Here is an 18,327-nt window from a genome sequence, read left to right on the forward strand (position 1 = left end):
AGCAGCGGTCGGCGACCTTGAAGGCCTGTGCTTGACACCGCGCATTCGTTCCCCAAGTTAGCGCCCTCCAGATGCCTTGGACTTCCCCTCCCGTCATCCTCCGCTGGCACACCCGAGCCTGAGAAGGACGAGAACCGAAGGGCAACTCATCCGGCGAGTCCCTTCGTTAGGGCCATGCCAAGCCCAGATCACGCGAAGCGTTCACACGCTCTCGCCTATTCCGTCTGCGTTTGAACTGCTCCAGGAAAAGTAAGCCTCGTCTTTCCAGGGTGTCAGTGCTGGGCGCCGTTACTCGCTGCTAGCCCAAAGGGCATCACCCGTGCGCGGGAGGGATTGGCGCCCTTGAGGAGAAGCTAAACTTTGCCGGATATAGGGGGGCGCGCGCGCCCGCGCGTCTATTTGTGCGCGCAAGGTTTTCGGGTGTGCCACGTGCCACCACCACCGTCTCGGGCCGCATTTCGACGTCCCCCGCTCTGCAGTGCAGGCTGGCAGCCGGCAGGTAGCGCCGTAGAGCCTCCTTTTTAAAAAGCCAGGCTGCGCGCTGCGACCACCGTGTTGTCAGCGAGGGGAGACGTGGTAAACTCGCTGGGATCTATTCTCGCCGACTGCCCTTTCTCTCGATCCCTCTTCGCCCCCGCGCCCTCTGCAGCCAATAGTTCTCTCCCGGGCGCTCTGCCCGGCCTGCGGAGACGGACGGACGGACAGCGCTGCCTCCCGACGGCTCCTCTGCGGGGCTTGCCTCTTGGACCCCCGGGGCGGGGTGGTGGGGGGAGACAAGGCGCTCAGTAAGTAGCTTGGCTGCCCGAGCCGTCTGGTGAAGCGAGAGGCGCGGAAGAGACCGAAGCGGCGCTCCAGCGAGGGGGTGGATTTCCAAGCACGCTTCCAGCCGTGGGGACCGGCTGAGCGCTGGAAAAGCGCAGCCGCGAGCTTGCGGGTCGCCGGAGAAAGGTGAGTGGCTCGATCAAGGAGACGGAGGATCAGTTTCCTGGGGATCATCCTTGCGCTGGCTGGAAGGTGAGGGGTGGGGGGATAAATGACTGAGTGAATCGCCTTTTTCCTTGCTGCTGCTCTGCGGGAAAACGATCTGAAAAACCTCCTAACAGTGCCCTTCTAACTATCCCTACTCGGATGCAAATCCCATTCAGTTCTGCGGGGCTGACTCCCAAGTAAGGGAGCACAAGATGAGAGAAGGGACTATTCCAGCAGGTTCAAGAGGAAACCAGTTCCAGGGGGGCAGCTGTACCAGCAGAGGCAGGTGCTGCATTCACACATGATGCTAATCAGCTACTGCTTCTGCAGAATGTGTAAACTCAGCCACTGTGGCCTCATTAACCTGAAGAGGGTAACAATAACCTGGCTCTCTCATCACGTCTGTGAACTGAGTTCTGCAGAATACCTTAAGGACTAGTAACCTTGGCTGTGGCAAAATCTTGGCAAAACCTGAAGGAAAAACCAGGACTCTCCAAGTTTATATATGTCTGTTTTGAAAGGGGTGGAGAATTGGTCACTTCCAGCAGGCCACACTGGAAGCCTCTCAGAGGGTGTTGTCCAAAATACCAACAGGTATTGCAAAGAGGTTGACTGGGTTGTTAGTTTGGGAACCAGTCTTCAAAGTAAATGTTTCAGAAATCCCAACTTTTTGGTTGTAATTTTTCCCTTGCCCTCTTTTTGCAATCCTTGAGTAGTGATGTGATTAGAAGGCTGTTTAGGTTCACATTTTCACCAGCTGCAGTTAAAAAACACCTTGGATGAGTTGATGGCATCTCTGTTGCTTAATGTAATCCAGTATTTCTCAACTGTGGCAACTTTAAGGTGTCTGGACTTCAACTCACTGGGGAATTCTGGGAGTTGAAGTCCAGACACCTTAAAGTTGCCACAGTTGAGAAACACTGATGTAATCCAATGGAATGCAGGTACTCTGTATATGTTATAAAGTACCCTGACTATTACTATTTTAAAAACTCACTTTCTGAAACCTTATCGATAAAACCAGCTTGATACACCATATCCTGTTCCTGAAAATCTTCATTGCTACCAAATACTCACTCTTTGGAAAACTTTTGTGAGTGATCAGAAAAGTCTGCAGATACAGAAGGGGCTGTAAAATCTTATCCCAACTCCATCCGGTCTCTGAACAGCATTGTGGCACTAAGAACAAATTATTTTAAGCAGCATCCTAAATCCCACCAACTATCTTATAATAACATGTCTCTTACACTTTCATAGTTTGCAGACCCCCACACTTTTATGTTTCAGATTGGCAGCTGGGGTGGTAAATTTAGCTGCTAGTTGCTGACTTCTAATCTTCCATATAGGATGGGATGTGGAAGTACATATAGGCGCATTTCTTTAGTGTGCTAAGGAAACAAATAGAGGGAAAGTATTGGAGAAAGAAATTGATGCATTTATCTATGCTTTGTTTGAAAGGCAGCTTTGTAAGGGGAGTTGAACACTCATTTTCGTTTGGCATGGCAAACATCAAATATCCTAGAATAAATTATATTTCTAAATCTAAAAGATTGCATGCAAGACAGGCTCCAGCTCATCGGAGGGATGCCAAGTTTTGACTCTGTCATAACTCTTCATCGTGTTTGGTTTGTGGAAGGATTCACATTTTATTGTTTATAGGGACATAACAGCATCAAATATTTGGCTGTTTTATGTTGGCCCTTTGCAACATAAAAGAACCAAATATTTGCAGATGCAGATCGCTGTTTGGATGTCAATGGTTCTTGGTGTATAAAATCCCCCAAGAAAGAGTCTTTTTATCATTCTAGAAGGTGTCCTCAAGTTCTGATCTACAATGTTGTTCATGTTTGTCAGAGCCAAATAAAGGCATTGACTGACTATAGATTTTGGCATTTCCTTTGTCTGTCTATAATTCTGGGCATTTGAAATCCCCTAAAATTGAAGCTTTGACAATTTGTGGATGTACTTGAAATGTATAACCTTTTTATCATGACAGTTGTTTGGAGACATGCAATAAGCAAGATGTGAGTTTCTTTTTTTTTTCTCCAACCTTTCATCCTACCAAGACCTTTAACAGATTAATTTATATCTGCACTATAAACATTCTTGAGCCATTGGATAGAGCAAGGAACAATGTTATAATTTTTTTTAAAAAATCCCAGAGCTCTTTGTTTGCAAACCAAATTAAGGCCAGGTAAGCCAATTGATTTCAGGAGCTAAGCTGTCTTGTCTTATTACAAAATCTCCAGAATAAAGGGTATTTCTTGTGATATTTGGCATTGGCTAGGTATATACTCCATTTAGGGGGAATACTGTATTAAATTTTTATTCCAGTGAAAATTTGATTCTTTTAACGGCTTATGCCTTATGCAAAGGCAGGTGGTAGGCACTTATAAATAAATGGAAGTTTGGTTAAATAGTTTGTTGCCAAGGATGAGCTGGGCCAGGAGTGTCAGGGAAGGGGGCAAAAAAGTCAACATGGCAGCCACAATCATGTGATCAAAACCCCACCTCTTTTTCATACGTATTGCGGGCAGTGGGGGAAAAAGTTGTTTGTGTGGTTCTCTCTTTCAGCTTAGTATTTGAAGAGCACTGCAGGATGGACTAAATCATAACTCTAATTCAGAATGTTTTATGACTTGGCGAAAGTTCAGAGATCTAGTTTGAAAGACCTGAAGATCTGGGTTTGGCCTCCAGGCCGATAGTTTTCCATCTCTGCTTCAGCTAGAAATTCCATCAGAGAGGCAGACATAGCTTTGGATCCTCTCCCTCCCACTGTTTCTGCAGTGGGGTGGGGTGGAGAGGATACATTTTATTTGTTAGTTCTTGGGCTGACACTTTGTTTGTCATTCTTTACAAATATGCTGGAGAAAGCTTAGAACATTGGTTGCTTCAGTATACCCTCAACCAATTTTTTGTTTGGATCTCACTGCTAAAGCTAGGTCATGCAGTGAAATTGTATACAATCTCTGAAGGTGACTGCACAGTGACACTGCTGATATTGAGGTAGGCCTCCCCCTCTGTCCACAGGGCCTGATCACCAAACCCCAGATCCTCTTGCAGAAATGGTAAGAGAGAGCTCTAAATAGCACTCTTCCTTGAGCTTGGGAGGAGCAGAATGATTCTGCTTGCGGCTAGGAAGAATGGAGAACTTAAGCCAGGAACATGTACTTTTTCTCAAGCTGAGGGCCAGCCAGATGAGTCAGCCAGGACCAGAAAATAGGTATGGCAGGAACACAATCTAAATGTGATGAAACATACAGTTAAATTATTTTAATACAGTTCCTACTCAAGTACCTTCATTAAAAATAATTATTAATCTTCTCCCCCTTTCTGTTGCATTAAAAGTGCCCATTTGGTGGCAGAGGACAATTCTGCTCCCAAAACTGGGGGGTGGGTGCAGATTGTGCACCCTTCAACTTGTATGGCCGCCCAACTCACAAAGTGGCTCTGGGCGGCTTACCAACACATTTAGGAACAATCATAAACACAATACATATCAAAACCAAACAGAACAGATTGGCAATGGAGGACACCAATCAATATTGGCAACACCCCTCAGAGAGGGACTCACTCAACACTTTGGCCCATTGTCCACAGGAACAGCCAGGTCTTCAGTGCCTTACAAAAGGCCAAGAGGGTCAAAGCCATCCAAATTTCAGACTTAACCCTTTCTTCCCATACTCTCATCTCCAAAACAGGTTTTGGGGTGTGGAGGCAACCCGCTTTGGTGCAAATCAGTGTGCTTTAGAGAGGAAACTTCCTCAAGATGACACAGAAATGGTGAGATTACACCCTTTCCCCATGCCTGTTCTGATCCTGGCAGTCTTTAGTCACTCTCACTAACCTTCAAGAGTTGCATCTGATATAACTTACATGTCAAAAAGAAGAGGCAGACTTAATGTCAAGACCCATTTAGGCTATTAATAATTTGTCAGCCCTTCAAGGTAGTCCAGACAACAAACCAAACCATGAGTACTACCACTACCTTTTTAGCTGGCTTCCATGCCTAACAGAGGCCTAGAACTCCCAGTCTCCTGCTTTCCAGGCCAGCACCTTCACCACTACACCAAACTGGCTCTTATACCAGGTCAGATACCAGGTGAGGCCTTCCCTTGATGGCAGGACTAACTACCAGGCCACTAACCCAAGGCACAAAGGCAGGGCCAGAGTGTATGCACCCAGAGTGTCAGCCCTTCAGGGTAGTCCAGACAAGAGTCACAAACCATGAGTACTAACACTACCTTTATTGTAAGGTTACGGTAACAGAATTGTGTGAGTCTGAAAGCCCATCTCTTCTCCTTTGCCTTTACTTTCCAGAGAACTAGGGAGGGTCCCTTCTGAGATGCTTCCCACACCCCCTTTCCTTCAGTGGGCTGAGATATCTCTTCTCTGACTGTTGTCTAGATTGTGGTTCCTCATCTTGTCTCCCAAGGTCATTCTCACAGCCCATCACACAATTAAAGTTGCAGTCCTAAGTTCACTTTACTGAGAGAAAGCTCCTTGAAGAAGTGGATTTTGCTTTATTTTGTTTTGTTTTGTTTGTTTATTTATTTAACAAGATTGATTAACTGTCCAAATCCATCATGACTCTGGGGGGGGGGGGTTGCATTGTACAAGAGAAAGGGTTTCCCTCAACTCTCTCACCCAAGTCATTGAAAAAAATGTTGAACAGCACAGGGCCCAGGAGAAGATTCATTCAGTCCTTCCCTCTAAGCTGAAATGGAGCCATTAATGAGCACTCCTTGGGTGTGGTCATTCAGTTGACTGTGAATGTCAGTATTATCTACAGTAGCTGATATTTTACAGTTAGTCCTTGGGTTACAATGGCAGTTGGGACTGGGGTTGCCATCGCTAAGTGACACAATTGTAAAGCGTGATGTCATGTGACCACATCGCTTAGTGAAGGGAATCCTGGCAGTCCCGGTTGCCGTTGTAACCCCAGGACTGCACAGGTCTTTAAGTGGGAAGAGGTGGGAGTCCCAGATAAGGAGCGCAGGGGGATGGGGGGATGCTGCAGGAGAGTGTTGGGGAGTGTGGATGGGCTGGCCAGGGCAGCAAGTGGGCAGGAGGGTGCTACTCCCAAGGAGTGGGGCTTCTTGGGGAAAAAGGAGCAGGAGCAATTTGCAACCTTCCCTGCTGGCTTCCCCATTGACTTGGCTTGTGGGAAGCCAGCAGAGAAGGTCGCCATGATGATCACATGACCTCAGTTTGCTGCAATGTCGTAATCACGAGCCAGGCACCCAAATGCCCAGATCATGTTCATGTGACTGGGAGGATCCTGCAACGGCTGCAACTTTGTGGACCGGTTGTAAGTCCCCCTTGTTCAGCGCCATCAGAATTTTGAACAGTCGCTGAATGAGTCATTGTAAGTCAACGACTACCTGTTGCGCTTTATGAAGGGGAACATCCTAAGTAACTCTTCTATCTGAAAAATATACTCCCCCAATAGTATCACTTCAGTTTCTTTCTCCTTTTATTCTTACCTAAATCCTTTCTGCAGGATTCCCATGTTCAGATCTCTGAACTTCTGTGCCATAAACTAAACATTGTAACAGATGACCAAAACAAAGATTCAGTTGGAGGAAAAAAGGAGTAAATGAAGTAGAGATCCAAGTGAACATAATGAAATAGAGATCTGTTTGAACAGCAGCAGCAGCAGCAGCAACAAAAATCAGTGTTCCAAAGTAAGATAAATAGACAGTTAAGTTCTACCAAACTCTACATTTTTGGAAACTCCTGTATTTGTTTGCAGTGTTAAACTTTCACCACAGAGAAACACAAGAACAAGTAGATCCTGTGGCAGAAGAAAAAAATACCCCAAAATACATTAAAAATTGTTTTTGATACTCAGAATTTCTGTGCAACATCCCCACCCTTTTTGCTGGCTCTGTTCATTTTGAATAAGTTGTAGCCTTCCAGTACTGTTGTGGGATAATCATGAGTAACATTCCACCAGTTTTCAGTGATACTCATCACATCATATTTATCTTCCTGAGTTAAGATCTCTAGTGCTCTCTCTTTATTTCTCATAATCTGTGCATTGGGGTAGAAACTTCTGAGGTTCCAAGTAGATCCACCTGCTGGCCTTGTGTTTGTAGTTTTCCTGTGAAACTCCTGAGTTCCAGCTCTGGGGTCCCTCTTCTCCTCTTGTATTCTGCTTTCTTGGCCCAAGACCTTCAGTTCTGACCTTTTGTTTCTGTTTAACACCCTCCTGAGGAGATGGTGAGGATCCTTCCCAGTCTTTGTAAGATGTAGCTTATCTCTTACAAGGAGACCTTCTGGAAGGCAGCTAGTTGTTGAGTTCCAGCATGTTCTTTTCTTTTCTTGCAGCATGACCTTCTACTGGAAGGATTGCCAGAAAAGCTACTTGTACACAAATGATGACAACCAATGAATAGCCTTAAAATAGTCCTTTACCTGCTGGTTCAAGTGCTGAAACAAAAGAGACTGTTGTATTGCGAGTGGGAGAGAGGGCGAAAACAGAGAAAATATATATTCCTACCTGCTTAGAAATATTAGAAATGGTTTGTTATTGCTTCAGCATCTGGGAGCATTTTCCTGTAATGATAAGTGCAACACAACAGAGGAGAGTGTTTGCCTGCCCACTCTGTGCCCTCCATGGGAGCAGTTGCTTATGAAGAATTTTCTTTTCGTTCTTTGGGAAAATTTGAGAAAGAAGGTCATTGTGGCAACCACTTTAAATGACCTGCTTTTGCCAAAATTGGGGAGGCAGTGATGTGGAAGGGTAGGAGGGCCACCAGTGGGGCAGCTAAAAAGGATCCTACCTCTCTGGAATAAGAAAAGAATAAATAGGACACATTTGATTCTACTGAGTTGCAGTTAAGTCCAATGTTAGTAAATCTAGAGTAGTTAATTAGGACTGGTGAGATCTCTGGAATTTTGAAGAAAAATAGGGGTGCTCTCATCAAACAGCTTTCAATGGTAAAGGTTGATTATTCACAAAATGGTGGCGATGATGAACAGGACCAGTCAGACAGTGCCCGTTTACCAAAAATTAAAGAGCTGAGATCGAACTGCAGCACCAGCTACCAAGTGGCTGGGTGTTAACCCAGTTTAATTGTTCTTGTTTTTTCTGTATTTAACAATATAAAGGGTAGACCAGGGTTTCTCAACCTTGGTAACTTTAAGCTGGCTGGACTTGCTGGCTGGGGACATGCTAGGAGTTGAAGTGCAGCCAGCTTAAAGTTGCCAAGGTTGAGAAACACTGGTCTACCCTTTATATTGTTAAATATAGAAAAAAACAATTAAACTGGCTTGACACCCAGCCACTTGGTAGCTGGTGCTGCAGTTCGATCTCAGCTCTTTAATTTTTGGTAAATGGGCACTGTCTGATTGGTCTTGTTCATCATCGCCACCATTTTGTGAATAATCAGCCTTTACCACTGAAAGCCATTTGGTGAGAGAAACACTGGGGTAGGCAATATGCTGCCTGCAGGCGACTCTCTTGATACCCCTCAAGCTTCCTAGCCCTCTCACTTTAATTTTTTTTTCCAGTTTATTGTGGTAAGTGGGTGTGACTGTCAATGACAGGCACTGACATCCCCCATGGCAGCCATTTACATCATGTTCTGGCCCCCCAAAGCCCCCCTCTCTATTACAATGGAAGTGTGTGAGAGAAAGAACACATGCAATGTGGGAATGCAGCTTCCTCACATTTCCCTACTGTATTTTTATTCAAAACTGTCAAAGGCTAACATACATACATACATAGATACATACATATTGGGCCAGGGGTGTCCATGGGTGTTTGTGTAAAAAAAGGTCAAGATGGTGGCCACAACATGTGATCAAAGTTCTGTCCCCTTTTTACCTGTATTGGAGGGCTTCAGTTGCATAGTTGTTGCTGCCATCTTGGCTTTTTAACACAGACACCCCCACAGATACTCCTGTCTTGGATTATTGACTACTGCAAAGTGCTCTACATGTTACTGCCCCTGAAGACCACCTGGAAGCTTCAACTGATCCAGAATGTGGCAGCACAAGCAGCGATGGGCATGCCTTGGTATGCCCATGTAACACAAGCTGCACTGGTTGCCTTTTTGCTTCTGGGTGCAATTCAAGGTGCCAGTTGTTATCTGTAAATCCCTACATGGCATAGGGCCTGGTTACTTGAGGGACCACCTGGCTCCCATAGCATCTGCCTGGCTGATTTGATCCTGCAGGGTTGGCATACTTTGGGTTCCCTCAATTAAACAATGTCATCTGTTGGGACCCCAGAAGCACACCTTCTCTGTAGCAGCGCCTGCCCTGTGGAATGAGGTTCTCCCCAAGGTTCAGATGGCCCCCACTCTACTGGAGTTTCAAAGGGTCTTGAAGACCTGGCTTTTCACCCAGGCCTTTGGCAAGGGAGAGTGAGACCCCTCGCTTCATTGGGCTTGCCATCTTTTATTTTTATCTTTTATTAATTTGATTGTAATTTCTTTGGTTGTTGCAACCAACCCACCCAGGATCATTGGGAGTTGGGTGGCATACAAGTTTAACTTATTTTTTTGGTTGGTTGCACATCAGCCAGATGTTTAGACTGGATTTGGCATTTTTGTCCACCTGTCGACTCCTTCCCAAGGACCTGGGATAGGCAGAAGTTGTTGTTTGATGGTGTTAAAGGTATCGTCGCAGGATGTAAGCTGTTCCAAGTAAATCTGCCTTTTGCCATTGACTGATGTGATTTTTTCAATGCCAGTGGTGGTCAAGTGGTGCTCCAGATGTTTTGGCATTGCACCCAAGGCACCTATCAGTATTGGTACTATCTTTGCATTCTTTTGCCACAGTCATTCTACTTCTATTTGCAGGTCTTTATAGTATGTGATTTTCTCCAGTTTTTTCTCTTCTTTTCTGCTGTCTCCAGGTATTGCAATGTCCACTATTCAGACTTTTTTGTCTTTCACATCAACAATTGTTAAGCCGGGGGTGTTGTGTGGCAGATGCTTGTCTGTTTGAATTCTAAAGTCCCAGAGCACTTTAGCATCTTCATTTTCTATTACTTTGTCTATTTTGTAGCCCTACCAGTTCTTGCTTGCAGGCAAGTGGCATTTCTTGCAGATATTCCAATGCATCATTTTTGCTACTTTGTCATGCCATTGTTTGTAGTCAGTCTGTGCGATCTTCTTGCAGTAGCTAACTAGGTGGTCCACCGTTTCAGTTCCTCCTCCTCCTCCTCCTCCTCCTCCTCATCCTTATTATTATTATTATTATTATTAGCATTAATTAACTAGTGGACTCCATGTGATTTCCACTATCCCTTCTATGGCCATCCAAGTCCCTGAGCAACACCAGAGAGGACAGGGACAACATTTTCAGGGTTGGGACAGCTGTGGTTAGGTAGTTAAGATGGAAAAAGGGGTTCCTTAAGCTTGCAGAGGTGGCAGTTTCATATCACTTTTTAAAAAATAATCTATATCAGACCATGTTTTCCCTGGGGTTAAGAGGCATGGTTATCTTGGCCTCAGCATGGATGCAGAAGGTTGAGTGGATCATTTCTCTGTGCCTCAATCTTGTACATTTCTGGATCATAATTTCTCCATCCAACAGATGGGGAAGAATTAGATGGGGGTGTAGGGGGAAGCCTTTTGTGTCCTCCAAGGGAACACATTTTCAGTCAAACATTTCCAGCTTTCTCCAATCCTGCCCTCTGCATCTGATGCTGATTACCCAAAAAATTTCTGAATACCTTTAGCACAAAACTTTGTTTAGGAGAAATGTCAAGATAGGTTCATTTTCCCAACTAGTTGAGCTTTTAAAGTAATTCCTGCTGACTAATAAAAAGGAGTTACTATAAACTGTGGGTACCAGCTCTCTGCAGAGGCGTTAATGTATCTTTCATACATTAAGAAACTTTTAGATAAAGTTACTGCTCAAGGCCAGCTACTGGGAATAATAACTGAATTCTCTTGGCCCACTGAACAATGGAAGGGAAAAGTGGAGTTTAAAGAGAGAAATAGCAGTACTCTATGCTGAATGTTGGCGTCTTTATTCAGTTTGTGTTCACTAAAAGCAAATCTCTCCAAATGTAGAAAACTGATATTTTATGATGAGCAAGTAAGAGCTTTAGGCCCCTCTTTCTTTGCTATCGAAAAGTAATGAAATAAAGTCCTTTGAAAGTAGGAAACCTAGATGAGGCATTCCTCCTTAGAAACAGGCCAAACTTAGTTTGTCCAAAAAAACAAAAAAACAAAACCAGCAGGCATGTTTTGAAGGCATCTCTATAGGTTTTCCTAAATCTCTGCATAAATAGAGTGGTGGGCACACGACTTTAACTTGTACCTTTCCAGTGCAAATAGCTGCTGCTGCTGCTGCTGCTGCTGCTGATTTATTAAATTTATATGCCACTCAACTCCCAGCAACCCTGGGCATTTACAAATTATTTAAAAAATGAAAAACAAGACATTAAAAATGACAAGAAACTAAAAGGAGAGTAGAGATGGCAGGATAACAAAAGAGGTGGAAGCAAAAGAAAATGTCCCAATAGATGGCATTATTTAAGTGAAGGAACCCAGACCATGCCATCCCCACAGGATCGATTTGGCTGGGCAGATACTGTGGGAGATAGGTGGTCCCACATATAACCAGGCCCTGTGCCATGTAGATGTTTGCTGCCTGCATCATTACCTTTCATCCTTTCCTCCAAACCGTAACAGAGACTCGGTCAGCGTTTTCCCCTTCAGTGTTCCTACCAGGGGCATCTCCAGCAGACTGTGATGGTGCCAAAGTGTGACACATGTGTGGCGAGGTGATCATACAAATGCCATGATTACGTTCCTGCATCTTGACCTCTGATGAGAGTCTGCAAGTTGCAACATGATGTCATCATGCACATCTCAACATTTGTCCACCCCTACACCTCGGAATCTACTCTGATTCATGAAGAAGGGTGTGGTTACAAACATGATTCCTTCTATCTGGTTCCACAGTGGGTAGCTGAAGTATGTAAGTATGCAAATAAGTATGTAAGAAATGGCTTGCCAAAACTTGCCTTGCAGTTTCTCAAAGGTTTTCTTCTGCCAAAAAAGGCTTCTCTTTCAGCTTATTCTCAGGAGGCTTGAGAATTCCTTTTGAAATTCTTTTGATGGTGGTTCTGAGCTGACTTTATTGTTTGAGAGGCAGGATTTTTCTTTCGGTGCTGGTGTTTTCTGATTGTCATCTTGCCATCATTCTGAAGCCTCCCTGGCTACCTTCTTCTTCCTAGCATTATTCCCGTGCTATGGCAGGGTCCGCTTGTCAGCATACCTGTCTCCATTTGACTCGATCCAAGGCAACTTCAGGGGTGACATTCACACATTCCATGTCCTCCTTAATGTGGTCCATCCACCATTTCTTGGGTCTACCACGGTGTCGCCGGCCACCAGGGTCCAGAAGCATGGCTGTTCTTGCCACCGAGTCTTCTTTGCTGCGTACAACATGTCCATACCATCTGAGCCTTCCTTCCCGCAGTTTTGCCACAATTGGCGTGACTCCCAGTTGTCATCGGACGTCGTCGTTCATGGCGTGGTCGAATCGCGTTAGTCCAAGGCACCATCAGAGCATTCACATTTCCATCACGTGCAGGGCCTGCTCGTGCTTTGCTGTCGCTGGCCAGCACTCCGATCCATAGAGGGCGACTGGGAGCCTCCCAGTCTACCTACTATTTCAAATTTTACCTCCCTGTCAGACCAATGGAGGAGCTCCCTTAGGATTTAATTGGTGCAAGAAATTAGGAAAATTACAGTGTTGGAGAAGCAATTGGTACAGTGCAATATGGGCTGTATTTACATACACCCTGTCACTAAGCAAGTAGAAATCCACTGCATTTCTTCCATGTAGAGAAGTAAGGAAGATAACCTTAATGGAGATAGGCAGGAACTGTTGACTAAGCAAAAAGGGCTGAAGCATTTTTTGAATCCCCAAGAGATAGTATAGGTAGTCCTTGCTTAACGATATTGGGGCCGGAAACTCCATTGCTAAGTAGTGTGGCCTTAAAGCCAATGTCATGTGACCATGCCACTTAGTGATGGCAGTCCTGGCTGCCATCGTTGAGTGAATCACACATGGTTGTTAAGCAAGGATCTCACGTGACCATGACTTGTGACTTCCTGCCGGCTTCCCCATTGACTTTGCTTGTGGGAAGCCAGCAGGGAAGGTCGTGATCACGTGACTGTGGGGGCACTGTGACAGCTGGAACTTCGAGGACCGGTTGTAAGTACCACTTTTTCAGCACTGTTGTAACTTTGAACGTCACTGAATAAGAGGTTGTTAAGGGAGGACTACCTGTATTTGGAAGGGGCTTAGGCAGACGCCTCTGTGATTCATTGAACTATTAAAAGGAGGAAGAGGTTCAGCACAGTCAGACCTGCAGGATTCTGTTATTATAGCCAATCTCAATAAAAAGTAGTTTTAGCCTTCCTTTGTAGTTGATTTACTGGTCTGGTCTACCTACTGGGGCTGACATCCCATGAGAATTTCTCCACAAATCTCTTCTCCTTTGAAATAAATTCTGAAACAAATTATTTTTCATCAAATTTAATGAGACCTGGTAAGAAAAAATGCAAGATAATTCCTCTGTCCATCACAGTGCTAAAATTCTTTACCTTGTACAGGGCAGCTGAGGCTAAAACATCCCTTAACTATGTTCTTGTTAAAAGAGACTGAAAATGGAAGTGGGCTTAGATTCGTAGGAAGTTGACTCATTTCTCAAGGTTGATGTTCAACTATTTTTGCTTGCTGTCATTATTAACATCTGATTTCTTAGATCTATGCTGTGAAGACAAGAAAGTGGTCATTCTGCTCACCTGACCCCCTTTAAGTAGCCCATTTCCACTGGCTGGCCATATAACCTCCATGAAATTTTAAGGACTGTTGCCTGATTTTAAGTTTTCCGTCCCATCTCCTTTTCCTTCTAGGTCACATATGTTCTAAACTTTGAACTTAAGAGCAAGCACTAGTTCACTTTTTTATTATTCTATAAGGCAATGGTGAGGAATCTGTGACTCTTCTGATTTTCCAAACTACAACTGCAAACAGAACCAAACATTGGTGACTGTTTTGGCTCAGACTGCTAGGAGTTGAAATTTATCAATAACTGCTGGGTCGCAGGTTTTCTACCAGTCCTAGGTGTTTTGAGAGTCTTTTTCAATGAAGAGAGATAAGAATTAAATGCAATGGTTCTATGTCACATATCATGCTATACCCAAATAGATTAATACTGTGCCTTAATGTGATGGCGTGGTTCATAGAACATGTTAAGGCAATATGCTGAATGCAAAATTGCCCGCCCCATTTTATCTGGATCTTTGGTGTTATGGAAACCCAGCCAGTGTGACCTCAAGGCAGATGATAGTACAGTAACTGATCCAAAGAACTTCCTGGTGTGCCAGGAATTTAGCTTGCTCAAAAATTGCCCATGGTTAACAGTATCTGCCTCCTTCCCCTTATGAGTTCTTTAATTCTCTTTGGTGGGTCTTTTCTCACAGCCCTGCTTGGAAAACACAATGACACAACAAGGCTGAAGGCTGGGCTGGGAAAGTCATCCTTTGTATCAGATCAGATCCAACAGTGACATTGCCACCAGTGTGCGGTGTGTCCCCCTTGCCATGGCTAAGAGTGCAGAAGTAAAACTGGCCATCTTTGGCCGAGCTGGAGTAGGAAAGTCAGGTAAGTTTCCCTTTTCTCCTTGATTGTTCTTTATTCCTCTTTGGGTGTTTCACATTTTTAAAGAAGTCATTTGTAGGCAAAGAAAAAATGCACTCCTGCATAGACAAGTAGCTAAACAGAGGAAGAAATGGGACTTCAAAAACTATTAAGGCATATGTTCCATCAATATATCCTTATGGAGAGTCAATGTTTGGTAGGTGAACCCACAATATGCAAGAATTGGGGAGTGGGATATATCATCTGCAAACTACTGGAGCTTATTCAGTCAGTTTCTAAAAGATGTGTTGGGACTTAGACTGTCCATAATCTTTGAGGCTACTGAATTTCTATTTGCCACTGAATTACCTGCTAATGTGAGCTAGGCATTGGTGAATAGCTTTTGGAAGATGGTAGCATTTCAGTCAATAGGTTGGAGATAACTCCTTAGATGAAAATGAAGGAGGGCCAGTTTGGTGTAGGTGTTAAGCCACCAGACTAGAAACTGGGAGACCGTGAGTTCCAGTTCCACCTTAGGCACAAAGCCAGCTGGGTGACCTTAGGCCAGTCCCTCTCTCTCAGCCCTAGAATGAAGAAGGCCAGGGCAAACCACTTCTGAAATCTTGCCAAGAAAACTGCAGGGACTACTCCAGGTAGTTGCCAGGAGTCAACCCTGACTTGAAGGCACTAAAAAAAAAAAAAAAAGACACTGTAAGGGGGAATCGCATTAGTTTCTGCTACATGTAGAGTTTTAGAAAAACCACTGCAGTGTCATCTAGACATGCAATCTTGAACTTGCAGTTTGAATTCCTAAATTCTAGCAAAGATGGTATAACACATAATTGTGCTGTATAACCCAACTCTTTATTTCCTGTACAGGCTCTTGTAAATCAAGGTATATGTTAGTGGAACAATAAGTGCATCAGTCTTGGGAGAGAAGGTTATTCAAGCCATCTGTGGGTGAACATATGCACCTCCTGTACCATGCACAGAAAGAAACATTCTGGGTGGAATCTGTTTTAATTCCTATTACAACAAAGGTGGGGTATCCTCATCCTGATGCATTCCTTCTGTAACATAAAAATGCAGGTCACTACCGGCACCAACCCTACTCCCTCCTAAAAGGTGAACTGAATCCAGTTTGCTCTGCTAAGTAGTTCTGTTTTACTGTAGCATATTGGTGGCACCAGGGATAAATAAAATGCTTCCCTAGATGAGGTCAGTGTGAATTTCTGGAAAGACCTGGTTTTGTAGCAATTTACTGAATTCAGAGCATTGTCACTTTTGGGGAGGATCTGGTCTGGTGTGCAGAAAAAGGCACTCATCTACTGGGCTTGCTTCCATGTAAAATCACAGATAATTTTGCTAATTTAGGCCCTGTGGTAATAGAAATTGTTCAAACCAAGGAATATTGAGGGAGAGTTGGAAGGCAAAAGAGTGGCTGTGAAATAGAAAACAGAGAGAGACATCCTACAGCACCAGGAACTGCCTCTGAAAAAGGCATTGCGCCGTTACCCCCAGGATATGCCCAAATGACTCCCAGTTTAAGAACTCCTATGTGGGTGGGCAAAGTTACCCAGTGAGCTTACATGGATGACCCTGGACTTTAACCTGGATCTCCCTGGTCCTAATCCCTCCTTGTAACCACTCTGCCATATTAGCTGAAGTGATTTTCCAACTCATGTGGTTCACTGCTATACTGCATCTTTCTGTTTCATCTTCTTTCTCTCATTATAGTTTATTTTTCTTAAAGAGGCCAGGTGCTTGCTCTGAGAGCAATATATCTCTGAATTACTCAGTCACCACTAGGTGATGTAATGGTATGTGGGAATGACCTTGGGAGACAGGAGGGAGAGCTGCAGACTAGGCAGTGGTCAGAGAAGAGGTAGCTGAGCCAGCAGAAGGAGTGGTGTGTGGCAAACATCCCAGAAGGAACCCTACCTGGTTTCTTGGACTGTAAAGGTGACGGGAGAAGAGATGTACTTTCAGACTTGCAAGAATCTGTTAATGTAACCTTACAATAAAGATAGATAGCCAGTACTCCTTGGTGTGCTTCTTGCCTGGACTACCCCACAGGGCTAACAGGTATCTCCTTGGAGCAGCCTGGATCCAAGGAGATAAATCATGGATGGTCTGATCTATAGGGTTCCCTGACAACAAAAGGAAGACTATACCTTTTGCAAAACTGTGAGAAAGAAAGCATATCCCTCACAATTACTTCTGGAGTTGTGGTTTGTGCTGAATACATTATGCTGCCATCCTGGCCAGACAGTTGGGAGTCCATGCCAAGCAATATAAACTGAAAAGTTTGCCAAGACCCTGAAGGAGTCTGTGATAAAGCACAGAACAAAGGCAGAAATATATAGTTTCCAGAAGTTCATGTCAAGAGTTTTGTTATGAGATTTGCTCTTCTTTGGCTTCTTTTTCCCACCCAGCAGGTAAATGTTAGGATTAAATTGTGGGTGTGCATCCATTTTGGACAACATCCAGATTCTGAGCCAAATTGGAATGTAGCAAAAGCAAGTCTGGGTGTTCTTGAAAGTGCGTCTTTCCTAAAGTGAAACAGCTGGTCCCAAAGGCTCAGAACCACTTTGGAGCTCAGCAGGATATCTAGACTACTAGAGATGCCTTAAGCTAGACAGTTTTGAAAGCGTATAAGATCAGCAGTCAAAGGGGGAAAAGAAAAGAAAAATCTGCACTATTGAAAGCTGATGGGGAATAGGTGCAGTGATACTCTACTTGGTAGGAGATGGGCTCTACTTGCCAGTCATTTTGGAAGATTGCAACCTTTTCTTTCCTCTCTGATGGTTATTCCCTCATCTCCCAGAGCTCTAAAACCACCAGAGACCCCTGTCTTGCAATCTCCTCATGAGGAGCAACTGTCTGGAGCACATGTGGGCAATCTCAAGTCCATTATGAATTGTGAAGAGCAGGTCTACTCTCCAGCTCTCAGTTCTGCTGTGGTTGTTGGCTCCACTTTTTGCAAAGCCACCTTCAGCCCCCCATTTCTTCCACAGAAGTCCTCCCATACTTCCCCTTTTCATACATACACACATAGACACAATATGCATCAGGAACGTCTCCTAATATTCCTGATTTCTGATATTCCTGACATTCCTGAGAACGTCTCCACAACACCCTAGAGAAGAAACAAATCCCATCCAAGTTCTAAATCTGAGTTTTATACCTTCTTAAAATATACAATGACATCATCCTCTATCCCATAAGTGGGGGCATCTTAAAATATCAGTTGACAGCAAAGCAGCTATAAAAAATGCATGTGTCAGGATAATTGGATAACTGTTGCATGAGATCAAGCCAGTTGTCTGCACACTTCTGAGATCGAGTTACAGATCAAATGTAATAAAGGAGAACTCAAAATGGCACCATCAACAAAACAAGGGATAGAAATAGGCATGTTTGAAATAGGACAGGAAAAGAAATGATACACAGATGGGACTAAGATCAAAACAGAGAAGTGATTTAGGCACTTAAAGACAACTCTCAGGCCCTGAAACCAAAGTGATTCAATTAGGCAACAGATATTTCAGAGAATAGACCGAACAGGCCTAGAGGACACCAAATGTTCAGCCTGTGAACCTACCATAGTTCTACAAAGTGAGTCAATAGAAATAGAAAAGCTTATGTGGTTGAAAAGGGCAACTCTTACATCACTTGAGGTGCAAGAGGTTTTGATGAGCCTTCAGGTCTTCTTGATAATAACCCACAGGCTTT

General features: G+C 44.1%; 1 protein-coding gene across 1 annotated transcript in view; it reads left to right on the plus strand.

The window, feature by feature from the left end:
- Positions 1-523: 523 nt before the first annotated feature.
- RERG (RAS like estrogen regulated growth inhibitor) overlaps positions 524-18,327 on the plus strand; it is a 118,594-nt gene continuing 100,790 nt past the window's right edge. The window contains exons 1-2 of the mRNA XM_063308511.1: positions 524-948; positions 14,436-14,616. Coding sequence (XP_063164581.1) covers positions 14,556-14,616 — 61 coding nt within the window. The 5' untranslated portion in view covers positions 524-948; positions 14,436-14,555. The remainder of the gene's footprint in view (positions 949-14,435; positions 14,617-18,327) is intronic.

Source organism: Candoia aspera, chromosome 7 (assembly GCF_035149785.1).
Source record: "Candoia aspera isolate rCanAsp1 chromosome 7, rCanAsp1.hap2, whole genome shotgun sequence".
NCBI lineage: Eukaryota > Metazoa > Chordata > Lepidosauria > Squamata > Boidae > Candoia > Candoia aspera.